General features: G+C 49.5%; 1 protein-coding gene across 1 annotated transcript in view; it reads left to right on the top strand.

Moving 5' to 3' along the window:
- The window catches only part of PECAM1 (platelet and endothelial cell adhesion molecule 1), a 48,201-nt gene extending 33,344 nt beyond the window's left edge, over positions 1-14,857 (top strand). The window contains exons 14-16 of the mRNA XM_006199317.4: positions 770-826; positions 8,941-8,963; positions 13,828-14,857. Of these exons, the coding sequence (XP_006199379.1) occupies positions 770-826; positions 8,941-8,963; positions 13,828-13,857 (110 nt within the window). The 3' untranslated portion in view covers positions 13,858-14,857. The remainder of the gene's footprint in view (positions 1-769; positions 827-8,940; positions 8,964-13,827) is intronic.
- Positions 14,858-15,259: the final 402 nt, after the last annotated feature.

Below are 15,259 nucleotides of genomic sequence, written 5' to 3'. Positions count from 1 at the left end.
TGAGTGTTTGTGCTTGTGTGTATACACAACCTGTGAACGTACATCAGATTAAAATAAACAGATGGCCGCACGGGGACTCTTTGTCTCCCAAGCCCTTGAGTTTCCTCTGGGTGTAATCCATACCCTAAGTCAGTCATCTTGTCTGCTATTCAGAAAGGGCCCAGACCAGAGGTTCTCAACCCTGCCTGCATCTTAGAATTCCCTGAGGAGCAATTAAAAAACACCAATGCCAGGGTCCACCCTCAACCAATTCAATCAGAAGCAGCAGTCAGGCCCAGGTGTTGGCATCGGAAATCAACTAGCCCAGCTGTCAAGATTTGTAAGCAGGTCTCAGTCCCAGCTGATCCTTAGAGATCCAGACGATGCCCAGGCTCTAACCCAGACTTTGGGTGTTAGGGAGGCCACAGCCCAGCCTCCTGGGAGGGGCTGACAGAGCAGCTGGACACAGGGAAAGAGGGCTGGGGCCACTGAGCTAGAGGCTGCAGGTCTGTGCTGGGGGTCCCTCTACCTTTGGCGCCCTAGGTCCAGGGTTCCCACAGCGGTCTGTTGGCCTTGTACTTCCAGGCTGAGAGTGGCGCTGGTTAGACCAGGATCTTCTAAAGCTGGGAAACAGCTTGGGCTTAGTAATGACAAGGACTCCAGGTGCTCCTGGAGATGGGCGCTTGTGGGATGGGGTAGTGGGATGCAGCCTCCAATATTTTCCGGCTTCAGCAGTGGGCTGACCTGGTGCCCAGAGGCAGCTGTTGACCTGTGCCTGGTCCCTTTCCAGGTCTGGGAACAAAGGGCACGGAGACGGTGTACAGTGAAATCCGGAAGGCTGACCCTGGTGAGTGAGGACCCCCTAACTGCCCCAGTCTGGGGTTGGGGGGAGGGCACTTTCCCTGGAATCATCCACAGGGTCTTGGGAGTGGGCAGGGAAAAGAAGGAGCAAAGGAGGCCAAGAAAGATGCCACCTTACACCAGAGTTGTTGACTCTGTCTCCCCCCCTCACCCTTACAAAGTGGCCTCGGGTTACAGGTACTATTTATTTCGTTGATTGCCGGCCGCATGCCAGGCAAACAAAATCTCATACATTCACACTCAGCAGTGGCCAGTTGGACTAGAGCGTGTCCTGGTGCCGCTGTATGCTCACAAGATGCCCAGCAGCATTCCGGGCACTTGTGACCCCCGAGAGAAGCAGTGTGGCCCTGCCTGTTCTCAGATACCAGCCACAGAGCCTCACCTGCTCCTCACACGGGCCAGGCCATGGTGCACCGGGGCTCCTGAAAGTCTCAGGCAAAGTCAGTGCTTTGCTTTGAAAATGTTCAGTAGCTCCAGCCTTTCTGAGAGCACAATGACTTTAGGTGGCGGGGTGTGGATCTGCTCTCATTTCCTTTGACTTCTGCCCAGAACCCACTTCATTTCCCATCTCCACTGCTTCCCCAGGAAGAGCTTCCCCCAGGACTGAGCACAGTGCCCAAGCAGACACGGAACTGGGCAAGTGCCCAACAATCTCATTTTTTGTGTAATTATTCTATTCTCATGAAATGAAATCCACAAAGACTACTTTTATTTATTTTTTAAAATCTAGTTGACATACAATGTTATGTTCTTTTCCAGTGTACTACATAATGATTTGATATTTGCATACATTATAAAATGATCACCACAATATGTCCGGTAACTATCTGTCCCCATATAAAGTTATTATGATATTATTGGCCATATTCCTTATGCTATATATCATATCCCCGTGACTTTTTTTTAATGTGACTGGAGGCTTGTACCTAATCCCCTACACCTGTTGTGTCACCCCTCCTCCACCCCCGTCCCTTCTGGCATCAGGTTTGTTCTCTGTATCTATGAGTCTGTTTTCACACAAAGACTACTTTTAAATTCTGAAAATAAGTTGCAACCCAAAAGACATAAGCATTCTGGGGGAAATGGTCCCTATGTGGCTATCTTGCTTTGTACAACAGCCTTCTATTTAAGTGGATCCTTTGAAAGGAAATTATTAAAATGGGCTGGGCAACTTCCGTAAAGCCCAGCTGCCCTGAGGGTGGTCCAGAGACGGGCGGCAGTGGTCTCAGGCCCAGCCCAGCCCCGCAGGGTCAGAACCTCCAGAATCTGAACTCCAGCAAGGTCCCACATCTCTCTCTTTTTTTAGTGCTAATTAATGGTTTTCTCTAATTCTGATATGATGGTCTAATTTACTTTTTTCATTATTACCTTTATTACATTCTTACCTGTGGTCAGTGATTTTTTTTTAATTAAGATATAGTCGATGTACAATATTACATGAGTTACAGGTGTACAACATAGTGATTCACAATTTTTAAAGTTTAGATTCCATTTATAGTTACTACAAAATACTGACTATTCCTTGTGTTTTTTGGGTCCCACATCTTTCTGGTGCTGCCAACATTTGAGAGACACTGTCTTACCTGAAGAGCCTACTTTTTTATCTGCAATAGGAATCACTTCTTAATTAATCTTTTTTAAAGTGATATTTTCATGGGTGGAGCAGAAACTCAGCCCCTTGGGGAACTTGACCCTGACTGAAAACCATTTCTTGGAGGATTTTTGGCTTCAGTGCCTCATTTTGCATTCTTAATATATTCAGAGCTAGCAAAACACACATTTGGAAAGAAATTCTTCTAGTGAAACAGAAAGCTAAAGGTCATTTAGGGTCCCAGTTGTTGAGTGGTTGGGCCAAAATGCACCTCTTGCTTTCCTCGTGGTCCCTGAGGTGGTTCACTTTCAGTTGCTTCGGTTATACAAACACTCATATTTATTGAGTGCTTGCTGTTTGTGCTAAAAGTGGTCTATGTTACATTATCTCTTTCCAGCCTCCACAACAAATCCCATTTTACAGATGAGGATACTGAGGCACAGGGAAGTTAAAACACTTGCCCAGGGTTAGTGTTAGTCCCCGAGAACTGGCCCACCCGGGAGCCGGAGTCCCTGCTCCTGATCAATGACCTGCGCTGCCTTTGGTCTTGGTGAAGGAAAGCTGGTGAAGTGCACGTGGCCTCCACACTCCCCGCCCTGGTGCTACCAGCTGTGTAACTTTGACCAAGATGCCTAACCCCTCTAAGACTCAATTTCTTCAACCATTAAATGGAGGTGGGATTAAGTGAGAAAAAGGGATGAGATAGCATCAGGGGAGATGGCCCCAGTTATCCCGAGCACGCAGTCAGTGTGTTACCCCTACCAACAGTGAGCATTCAGTCCATTGTAGCTGAAGATCGCGTGAGGAAATTGAGCCCTGGAGTTCAGTGCCTGGCCCAGGGCAAGACCAGCGCCATCTCGGGGCTCCCAGGCCAGGGCACTCCCACTGTGCTATCGGGGCCACTGGGGGTCGACTGGGGCTTGAGTCTCTCTGCAGTCTTGTCGCTAACCTGGCAGCCGGCTCCTGCCCAGGGATTGAGGGCAGAGCGAGCCCTGGGTCTTGTAGGTAAAACTGTGTCACTGCTGTGAAAACCTGCACCCCCACCTTGCTGAGGAGGGCCCTGTCCTGGGAGCCCGGAGTTCCTGCTTTTGAGTATTTCCCCCTCAGCTGCTGCCCAAGGGGAGGAGGCTGCAGGCCTTGGTTGATTCTGCTCCCCTTTTCTTTCTTTTGTTTCTTCTGTCAGCTGCTCACTTAATCTTAAAATCATTATAGGGTTGATGGAAGCTCCATTATTAGTCCTGCTCTACAGATGGGCAAGTTTCCCCAGGGTGAAATAGCTGGCCCTGGCCCCAAGGCCCAGGGTGGTGGGGCAGGGATTCGAAGCAGGGTGCCTGGCTGCAGAGCGATTCTCTTTACCAGCCTCTTGTTTGCTCTGTGTTGCCAAGCCAACTGGTTTCCACTTTATCATCAGCCTAATTGGAGGTTTCAGTTCTGTCTGCTTTTGAAGTCAAGAGTAACAGCCTGGTATGGTCTGGGTGACCCTGGCGAGTCATGAAGCCTCTCGGGACCTCAGTCACCTTCTCTGTGGAATGAAAGGCATAGGCTGGAATCTAGGTCAAGGTTCTCCAAGTTTGTTAAAATACAGGTGGTTTGACACCACCTCTGACACCGGTCTGGAGTGGGCTGAGAATTTGCATGTCTAACAAATTCCCGTGTGCTGCTGCTGCTGCTGTTGGTCTGGGAACATACTTTTAGAACCACTTTCTAGATGCTCTGAGTTCTGCTCTGCTTCTTGTTTGAAGGGGTAGAGTTGTTCTTACTCCCCAGCAATCGGAGGGATTGCTCCAGATTGGCCAGCAGAGAGAGAGACTGTGTGTGTGTGTGTGTGTGTGTGTGTGTGTTGAGGGGAGGGTGGGACCCACAATAAAAAAATGGCTTCCCTCCTCAGCTGTACACTCTTCCCCACCTTGACTTCGCAGTTCCCCACTGTCTTCCAACAAGCAGCACTTGAGGGCTGGCTATTTTGGGAAATGGCTCACAGGGCGTAGCTCTGGCTCTTCAACCCCCTTTTCCCCTGAGTAATACAAAGGAAAACTGCTCCTCCAGATAAGCAAAAGGGCATCAGCTGGCCTGCTTCCGAGGAGCAGCCTGAGGGGGGGCTCTGAGAAGGACCAGGGCCCCGGCAACGGTGTTGGGGGCTGCCAGCTGAGGATGTCGGGGATCCTGTTGGCCGTGGGAGGCAGCAGGTCTCTGCAATCTTAGCTTTAGGCTCTAAGCTCAGCTTTTTTTTTTTTTAACTGTGGTAAAATATACATAGCATTTGCTTTTTTAACCATTTTTAAGCGTATGTTTCTGTAACACCAAGTATATTCACACCAGCATCACCATCAGATGATCCAACTCTAGAACTTTTCATCTTTCCAGACTGATATTCCTACCAATTAAATGATAGTTCCTCACACCCCCCAGCCCCTGGTAACGACCGTTTTACTCTGTGTCTCTGTGAATTTGACTATGTTCAGCTTTTTAATCTGTCAAATTAGATGGTTGAATGAATGAGCTTAAGTTGCCTTTCAGTCATAACATTCTGAGAGTCTCCAGTGTCCTGGCATTTGGAAGCAATGCTCATTTGTCTTTGCCTTGGTCACCCCAGACCTGTGCCTCTGATCTGTTTGTTGCAGGGGCAGGGAGCCGGTCACTTCTAAGAGTCACTCCCCAGGTCCCTTGGAGCCAGTCCTAATCTTTTACGCACCCTTGACTCCAGAGTTTTCCCTTCAAATCTGAATTAAGTCCTGGATCCCAGAGGCTGCATCCATGTCAGTCAGAGGCCAGCCTGGACGGTTCTTGAAACTGCAGACCTAGTGGAAAATAGCCTAAGCAGGAGACCTGGGGTTTGGTCTCAGCTCTGCTCTTGTCAGGTTCTAAGCCTTGGCCCCACCCCTCACTTCTCTGTCAGGCATTAGTTTTCTCACTAATTCTCAATAAAATGCCCTCAGCCTCTGGGATTGCTGCAGGGTGAACACCTTGGTGTTCCTGGGGTGCACGTGGTCCTTGAGTGGACAGGGGCTGCGGTGGCAGCTAGGTTCTATAAAACCGGAAGGAGGGAGGCATCTCTTCCAATTCAGTCTCTCCCGCTGGGTCTTGGCCACGGTCAGGCGTGTCTGCTCTTCTGTTTGGAGCCCATTTTGTCGACATACAGCTGAGCTAACATCTCCTCATCCCAGCAGTTAACTTAGTCTAAGGCGAGGAAACCTCTCGACCTTTGAGCTTCTTTGCTTTCCGGCTGTTAGACGATTCTTTGCTATGTGTCCCCTGCCTGTTAGGGAGGGAAGGAGTGGGTTTCTCAGAACTAGAAAGACTTGATCAGAAAGACACCAAATTGAGGGAGACCTAAGGAGACAAGAGAGCAAGTTCTGGGACACAGCCAGGATGGGTGGAGAAAGAGTTTCTGCCTCTCCGTAAACTTCGGCTTTCCTAGGGAAAGGGGAAAATGCTGACACTCTTACCATTTAGATCTGTAAGCTTAGCATTTGAGGTTTTTTTTTTTAAAGTTCTCATTCCCTTTTCACTTATTGGCCTGAGGTTAGGATTTGCAAGGCCCAGTGGCTGTGCTCTGGGTCACAGGCCCGCCTGCAGTCAAACGCCCGCCCCCGGCCCCTGCAAGCTGTCTTCCTCCTCCGACGGGTGCTGACTACTCGAAGGGAAGGCTTGAGATTTTCTTTTCCTTGCCCTTGTTCTCCTAGTCCTCACCTAGTGACACGGCTGAAAGGGAGACATTGTGGCTGGGTAGAGAGCCCCTCCGAGAAGTCACGGTTATCTGTGCCTCACAGTGTCCTTGTCAGCTTCTCAGCCTAGTTTAGGCTTGTGTGCTTGGCTAGCCAGGATGCTTTGTATCTTCACTCTGATTCAGTACTGGTTTTATAGTACTCCAGCTTATCCTGAAAGTCCTTTATAAAACAGTTTGCAGTTCATCCAAAGCATAACTTGTTAACATATACACTGTTTACAACAGAAGGGTAAAGTGGTTTATTATAATTAATTGGCAACTCAGTCAAGTTCTTCCCTATGAAAGAACTCAGGTCTAGGATAAGAGTTCCAGAGTTTAGAGCTGTTGTCCTCAGTGCAAGAGGCATTTGGTAATGTCTAGAGACAGTTTGGGTTGTCATAATTTGAGGGGCAGGAGGGGTGCTACTGCATCGAATGGGTGGAGGCCAGGGATGCTGTTAAACATCCTGCAAGGCACAGGACAGCCCCCACGAGGAAGGATTATCCAGCCCAGAATGTCAACAGTGACTGTGTTAAGAAACTTAGGTTTGGAGGAATTCACCTCCTGTGATTCCTCCAAGACGAGAGCTGGTGTTCCTCCCTAGATGCCCTGTGCCCACCTGGGAGGGGTCCTGGGCACGTCCCACCTGACGGCTCATGGCTCTGGGAAGAGACACCGAGTCCTGCTCCAGACACTAACCCATGTCCATTGGGTCAGATGGGGCCCACCTTCACCACAGCCTCCCTCTTCTGCTTTCTCTTTGCCTGGAATTCAGACTTCTAGGATGCTTCTTAAGGGAGCCAAGGAGTGGGTGGTTGTGGAGAAAGGACCAAAGAGCAGAGGGTCCCTCTGCTGTGTCCCCTCTGGGAGGGAAGGAAGAGCACTTGAGGGCCCGTCCCCTCCCATCCTGCAAGGACCGGAGCCAGCCACGCCATCAGGTACTGCCAGCCCTGCCCTTGGGGTGGAGGCTCCTACTTCAGAGTGCAAGAGGGTAAAACTTACTCCATGGGGGCGGCGGTGGGAGGGTGCTACCCACCGGATTCTATTACCAAAAAAGAAACAAACCAAGTGCTGTGCGTCACTCAGAGCACCATCAGAATCATCAGCGTACTCGGGTTTTCTGTTCTGTGTCCATATCACTTTAGGACACGCAGCCTTTTCCTCTTGTGTCTGATTCTGGAGCCCTGGGGGCTTTGGAGGAGTGGGAAGCACTGGACCCTTTGGGTCCTCCCAGGTCAGATTTGGGTTGGGGGTGGGACGCTGCCCGAGGCCTCACTCAATGTGTGGAAGTTTACACAATGGCTGGACTTCTTGGTTGGGCTGATTCATCCATTTGGCCTTTGACGCCTGCCTGTGGCCCAGCCAGGACAGAAGGGGGCCCCTGAGGAACTTCTGGCCCTGGTCCCTCTAGAGGAGTCGCACAATGGGGCTGTGATAAGACAGGGTTTGAGGAGGAAGTGGACTGGTGGAAACAGGATATTTTTAAACTAGAGAAAGAAACAAGGTTGTGACTCCCGTTGTGACAGCTGAGCCCTGAGATTCAGGAGGGACTGGGTTTGAGCTTGGGCGCTGAGTAGAAACTGAGGGCCCTTGGATTGTGTCTCTCAAGTAAGACTGAGTATGTGGTGGTGGTGGTGGTGGTGGGTTTAGGGCCCTCCACCAACTTCAAGGACAGCAGTCACTCCCAATACCCTCATCTCCTCTCGGGCCTTCCGCAGGCTTCTCTGTCTTCAGGTCCATGCCCATAATGGGCTATTTAGGGAATCAGCCACTCCCCATTCAGAAACTCTGCTATCAGTAAGGACCTGGTCCTGTCCACGGGGCAGATCACAACCCCTCTTTCCTCTTGTAGTGAAAACCATCTCTTACTAATACAACTGGAGGGTCACTCACCGTCCACACAGTGTCTCCTGTTCTCGTTGGCCTTTCTCACCCTCACTCTCATCTTCTGGACATCCTCTGCCACCATCACAGTCTGGCAGGGCCACCAGTCTGAGCATGCCCTCTGCCATGAAGATGCTGTGGTCTCCAGATAGTCAAGATGAGGCTTCCCACAGAAAGGGGATGTATGCTTGGACCGTATATACCAAGGGCGTCGGCCATGTTTGTGCCTTCTGTTCCACTGACCCCACTCCTGGGAATAGACTAACTTGTGTGAAATATGGAAGTAGCTTTGTTCCCAAAGAGGGTGCTGGCAGTATTTTTTAAAATAGCAAAACCTTGGAAAGAACCTAAATTTTTAAGTAAGGAGCTGGTTAAGTAAACAGTTGCACATCCACTGAATGATTATTATGCAACTACTAACAATTATGTTTAAGAAGGTACCAGAAAATGTTTAAAAGAAGTGAAAAAGATAGACTATAAAATGGCATAGACTGTGTTCTTATAACCCCCCCAAAAAAAAAACTCTGCTCTTAATGGAAAATAACTGGAAGACATTTCAGTCAACAGTGGAACCAGAGATAATTTTCACCTACTTTCTACTTTTCTGTAGTTTTCAGGGGTTTTTTCCTAAAATAACATATGCTATTAGCTTTTTTCAAAAACTGCTTAAAATGTCAAATGAGCTGCCAGGGACTTAATGTGCTTGTCATAGGGAGCTATAGGGCCCAGGGAGGCAGTCTGTGGGCAAAGGAGTCATAAGCCAGTGCGCTCCGTAAGTTTGAGGGTCTGGCGTCTGCTGCACCGCCGCCCCCTCCCTCCCTCTTCCACGTGCTTAGCCCCTGAGGTTGGGGGTGAGGGGAGCCTAACTCGTGTTCTTCTCTTCGTATTGCTCACCTCCATGTTGTCTTTTGTTTTGCAGATTTCGTGGAAAACAGATATTCTGTAAGTACACATTTCATATGCATTGCTTAAAAAAAAAATAGTCCATTGAACAGTGAAGTCTTTCCAGATTCACCCAGTACTGCAGCCCCACCAGTTACACCACTGTACTGGCCTCGTCTGTTCTAGACCAGGAGTCTGGGCTCCTCTTGACCAGCCAGGTTTTCTAGCCCACTTGTGATTTTGAAATTCCCTCCCGCTGTTTCCGTCATTACATCTCCATGCACGCATGGAGACCCGGGAATTCCCCCCTAGGATGAGGAGTCCAGGGCACTTAGTTCCCAGTGACCGAGTCCACATTTCCTCCGAGTCCAGGGCTCAGTCTTGGGAGGTGAGGCAGACTCGGGGATGTGCCTGGAGACATCAAGCATCCAACAGGTCATTTCAAGTCTGAGAGCCAGTCACCCTCACGCACCAGGCTGTCTGCTGCAGGGGACACTCAAGGTCTTGGACCCAATGAGGGAGTCAGATGTGTTCTCACTGATGGGAAAGCAAAGTGATAGCAGCTACACCAGAGACCATGGGAACAGAGGAGAGAGGTGCTTCATCCTGCCAGGACAGCGGTCTCTGCACAAGGGAGGGGTCCCTTGGCTGGGCCAGGAAGAATGAGTCGTTTACGGCAGCATCCAGGTGGAAAGATCAGCCGGGGCAGAGGCATGAGGAATGGGGCCGTTGTAGCAGCTCAGAGAGGGAGCAGACAAGGTGCTGGTGACAGTTGACAGGGGAAAGGTGAGTCAGGGCTTGCTTGGGAAGGACTCCCACACCTCATTATGAGGTTTCATTCAGTGGGAAATAGAGGATTTAGGCAACTGATACTGTTTAAAAGAAATACAGAGATCCAAGTTTTGCAAAGACCCATCTTCCCCATCTTCCTACTCCCAACTTTTTTATGAGCTACCCAGCAATGCAGGAGTTAACTAACGGGGCTGCTAGCATCTTAAGAAACAAGGAGTTTTGTCTCTCCAACTGCTTCTTTAAGGTCTGAGAAGAACTTGCAGCAAGCTTGCTGGTAGCCCTTGTAGGGGGCCCCCTGGCTTCCTTTGTTTTGCCTGAGTCTGAATTCTTGTAAAACAGAAAACTTATTATGTCTTTGACAGACAGGAAGCCGCTGACATTCTTTTTATGGAGGAAGGCTATCAATTTCAGGAAAAGAGGAATGAAACAAATGTCTTTCCCTAGCCTAAGCCTACCTAGACTTCTGAAATCAGAAACTGTTGCATTGGAAAGACGGGGGGCCCAGTTTATAGGTGAGAAAACCAAGGCCTGAATTTGGCAGAACAGCTTGCCCAGGGTCACCCAGCTTGTGAATAGCAGAGCCAAGACCAGAACCTAGGCCTCCAGACTCCCGGCCAGTCCACAACACGAGACTCCCTCCAAGAAGTGATGTCACTGACCCAGCCACCTTGGCCTGGAGAGAGTGGAAAGTGAGAACTTGGCTCCGAGGGCCTGGTGGGACCCAGATAAAGAGATGCTCTCCCGCTGCAATAATCATGGCCATGTCCACCCAAGGCAGGTCTGCTGGACCTGCAGGACCGACTTATTTACTTTGTCTTCGATCCAAATGGTCTCTGTGGACAAAGGCTCCGAGCTCCAGAACAGACAGAACTTTCCCTTTCCCTAGTATCTGGCCTGTGAGCCCAGGAGTCTGCCCCTGAGAGCTCACCCACGGCTGCTCCTGCCCCCAAAAGAGTAAAGCCTTTTGGCGGGAACATGGGTTCCCAGCCGTTGGGAAAGGAATTTTGAATCTTTAAGCAAATGCATTTTGTTTGTAAAAGAAGCAAGTATAGTTTCCCTAATAATCAGCTGGTGAGGGTCAAGAGAAAATTAGTTGAATTGCCCAGCAGGGAAATGGGAGGGGATTTCCTTCCTGAAATCAAACCTGGCAATCATTCCCAGTTGTTTAATGGCCGTTGCTTCTGAAAACATATTGGAGGAAATATCTTAACAATGAGATAGCCACTTAGCCAAATACTAATTTAGTATTGTTTGACTTGCTTCAATGGCACATTCTGACTTCATTTTTCCTCTGCCATTTTTGCCTTGTTTATAAATCATGTTTGTGGCCCAGGCAGACAGATAACGTGAAAGAGAACACCCTGTTCCTAAATGAAAGGGATGGATCTGGACCTGTGTGGGTCTCAGGATCTTGGAGAGAACTTGACTTCTTGCTGAAAAAAAGGCAATTCCTAGTTACCACTGTCCCCCTTGCCTCCTGGGAGCCAGCAGTCAGCTGGGCTGCAGTGGGAACAGCCCTGGGGTGGGGATCGAGAGGCTGGGGCGTGAGTTCCAGCTCTCCAGCCAAGCCTAAGCTTCCCCGTCTGTAAAATGGAGACGATGATGACAACAACAAAAATAATATTTGCCTATTAAGGAGGGTCTTAAGGGGTAAATGAGAAACACATGTGCAAAGTGCTGTGCAGACTGCAAACGACCGGAGAAAAGCTAATTGATTATCTGCTTTAAAGTTCTTTTCCTCAAACACTCTAGCAGTGTGGAGCATGGATGGGGAATTTGCTTCCCTTGGTCCTGAAATGCCCCCTGTCACATGAGAGGAACGTAGCAGTTGCTTAACTAAAACACCAGATTCAACCATAGCCAAGCTTTGACTTAGGAAGCGGGACCCACGTTAAACGTGTTGACTTTTCCGTGACAGCTGTTTTATTAGACATGTCACTTCAGACAGATCTCCTAACCTCTCGGGGCCTTGGTTTCCTCATCTGTAAACTGGAGGCAATAAAGCCCTCTCTCACTTGGCTGTTGCAAGGACTAGGTGAGCCCCCAGCACAGATCTGGTTTATTGGAAGTGCTCAGAAGGAGCACATTCTAGAAGCAGGAAGTCAAGCTCCCAGGAGAGTTAGAGGCACAGTGACCTTTGAGAGTGTTCGCACCATGTTCTGGCCAGAAGTGGGGCAGTTTCTTGGCTGTACTTGGGTGCCTGACGGCTGGGCTCTGATTTAAACACAGGCAAGCACAGGCTTCAGAATGCCAAGGCTCAGATGACTGTGGCCCAGCCCTTCCCATCTGTGGTGCTGGTCCTGTGGCAGCTCCCCCAGCAATCACTTCCCCTGGAGAGGGAGAGCGGAGGTGTCTGGGGACGGACTTAGTCTGGAGCCTGCAGGAAGGCTGGACACCAGTGTCACCCCTCCAGGCGGAGTGGAGGAAATGGAGCGAGGGTAGCTGACAGAGCTGGCAGGGCTCCAGCCCCCCGGGGCCAGCACAGCTCTCTTAGCCTGCCTGCCTGGGTCTCTCCTTGGCCTTCCAGCTGGAGCCCCACGGACCTGTATCCTGTTCCAAGAGGCTCCTCAGACCCAGCAGGACCAGAACAAAACAGGGACTCTGTCTCAGCCAACCCTCAGAGGGACTAACAGCGTGGCTAGTGGGGCTCCTAAGACCCTGGCCAGTCCCCGCAACTTCTGCCCCTGCCTCCCTGTGTTCCACCTGCAGCAGGGCGCCCCGTGCTCACAGAGAGTCCAGAGTCATAGACTCTTCTGGACTCATGGTTGCTCAGGGCCCCTCTACTCCGGTACTTCCCGGCATGCTTCACTCTTGCCCCCTTGCTCCCTCCATATGTCAAAATCCACCCCAGCTTGGAGGCCGGCTCCAGAGTCCCTTCCCCGAAGCCCAGCCAGGTCCTCTCACCACCTCTGAACCCCTTCTGTGGTTTGTTAGGAGCTCTTCCACCTTCTACTTCATAGTAGCGTTGCTTGTCAACAATCGATAGGATATAAAATTCTCGGGGACATGTTCTTGCATCCTCAACAGAGAGAACAGTGCCCGGGTCACATGGGGGTCCAGTCACTGATGGGTGCATAGGTGACACAAATACCACATGGAGCAGTTAGAGAACTCTACAAGATGGCATATGGAATATTTTTTAAATTTTTTTCATTTTTATTGTAGCAAAACATACACAACATGAAATTTACCATTTTAACCATTTAAAAAATTTTTGGAGGGGGAGGTAATTAGGTTTAATATTTTCATTTATTTTTTAATGGAGGTACTCGGGATTGAACCCAGGACCTTGTGCATGCTAAATGCTAAGCATACACTCTTCCACTGAGCTGTACCCGCCCCCCTCATTTTAACTATTTTTAAATGTTCAGTTCAGTGTTCTTAAGTACATTCTCATTGTTGTGCAACCATTGCCACCATCCATCCACAGAACTTTTTTTTATCATCCAGACCAAAATTCTGTCCCCTTTAAACCCTAATTCCACATCCCCTCTTCCTCCCAGAATGGCAGCCACCATTCTACTTCCTGTCCCCGTGAACTTGGCTGTTCTGGGTACCTCATCTAGGTGGAATCATACAACACTCGTTTCTTTTGTGTCTGGTTTATTTCACGTAGCATAATGTTTTCAAGGTTTATCCATGTTGACATGTATCAGAATTTCATTCCTTTCTGAGGCAGAATCATAGAATTTTAAAACATTTAAGTTTGTCCAATTGAGTTCCGTCCTTCATTCTTGACATTTAAAAGGAGACCTCATGTTAGAGGCAGAGCTGGAGCAAGAAGCCAGGTCTCTCAACTGTACTCGTCTTCTCCTGTGGGCACATGCGGCACCCACGGGCCCTAGTGCTGGGTGCACATGGGTGCTGGACGAGCCCAGGTTCTAGCCTGCTGTAAGTGTATATACGGGGAGTGGAGGCTGCAGGCCCTACCGAGCAGGCGTGGCGAGAAGGGGGAAATGAGTGTGGGCAGGAGCTGCCCCCCAGGGTGGGTGGACCCGCAGATGACAGCCCTGCTCTGCAGTTCCTTTGAGAAGCACAGTCTGCGGTCTGCAGTTTTGCAAATCTTTCCACCAGGCCTGTCTATAATCCTGGAGTGTGTGACCATAGCTCATCTTGTCTCTTGTCACTGCAGAGAACGGAAGCCTCCCTCGATGGAACTTAGGACAGCGAGAGCAGCGCTCCTCCCTGGGAGGCACCCGCATTCCGAGAAGAGTAGACGATGCCTGTATTCCAAGAGTTCTGTGCACTTATTTATGAACTTGCCCTGCTCCCACTGAACGCAGCAATTCCTCAGGCCAAGCCACCAGTTCTTAAATCCATCCTAACTACATTCATTCTGGGTACAGAGGGACCATTGAGGGGCTGGTTAATTTCCCACGTGGCCTGCCTCCCACCAAGTCGGAGCACCCTTGGGAGTGGAGAGCAGCAGCAGGGGGTTCAGAGTAAACCGGCCATTGGGATATTTTGAAACTTGAATATTTTGTCTTGTACAGATATAAAGACCTTCTCCAGATACCCTCACACACAGAAACCTGTTCCTGTGTTGTAGTCAGTTACGTCTAGGGAACGGCCTGGCTTAGAGGCTGGTTTTTCTCTTTGCCTTTGGTCCTTCAGAGGTCTGTGGTTCCGGCCAGTCCTTGTTCCTTGGAAGTGCACAGCACGGACCGGACAGTGGCACCCTGTCCCCTCTGTGACCTCGCCTGCCACAAGTGGAAAACAGAGCGGCTTGGGAGCAACCCCTTTGAGATGCCAACTTGAAGACAAGGTTCATTCTGGGCAATGCACCAAATAGAAGATGAAGTTGGACAAAGCACAGGTGTTCTTAGGCTGTTTTTCTATTCTCTTTTTTTGTTTCCTCTACCATGCTGAAGGACAGGAAGATGGTCACTTCCAGCAAGTATTATTTTTAATAGGAAAATGAAGTGCATATTTTTCTTACTAATTTTTTTTAATTTATTCCTTGCTGAAGAAATGGTCTCCCTAGGTCTTCACAGGTTTCTCATGTTGTCTTGAGTGGGTGGACCAGGGGCTGCGGCCATTCTGCAGTGGGATTGCATTAGTGAGCACACGTAACCCAAACCACTTCCCTTGTCCTCCCCAGCAACACGGTCGCAGGGACCCTGCAGGGTGTTGTATTAAATAAATTTGATCTTTACTCTTCACAGACCTGTGAGATGTCATCTTCTGAGAGGACACATGCGTACAGAGCACCTGTTGTGCCTGGGGACTCCCTAGACCATTGGAAGTCACAGACAGAAGCAGGCAGGTCCTATCAGCGGGCTGTCTTGTTCAGGCCAGGGCCTCTGTGCCCTCACTGAAGTCAGAGGTAGTCTGAGTCTCAAACACGGAGTTATTATGTCCACTGGCTGGGGCTTCAGTGTTTGTCTCCCAGCTGAAGACTGCTAGGCTGTTGTCAGACTGAACAGAAAACAATAACCAACACGCCCCAAAACCAGGATGCCCAGTCAAATTTGAATTCCAGATAAACAGCAAATAGTTTTTGATTATAACTATGTCCCATGTGACATTTGGGACATACTTACACTATAAAACTGTTCCTTTAT

The sequence above is a fragment of the Vicugna pacos genome, chromosome 16 (assembly GCF_048564905.1).
Source record: "Vicugna pacos chromosome 16, VicPac4, whole genome shotgun sequence".
Lineage (NCBI taxonomy): Eukaryota > Metazoa > Chordata > Mammalia > Artiodactyla > Camelidae > Vicugna > Vicugna pacos.
This window is presented reverse-complemented; position numbering and strand designations above follow the sequence as displayed.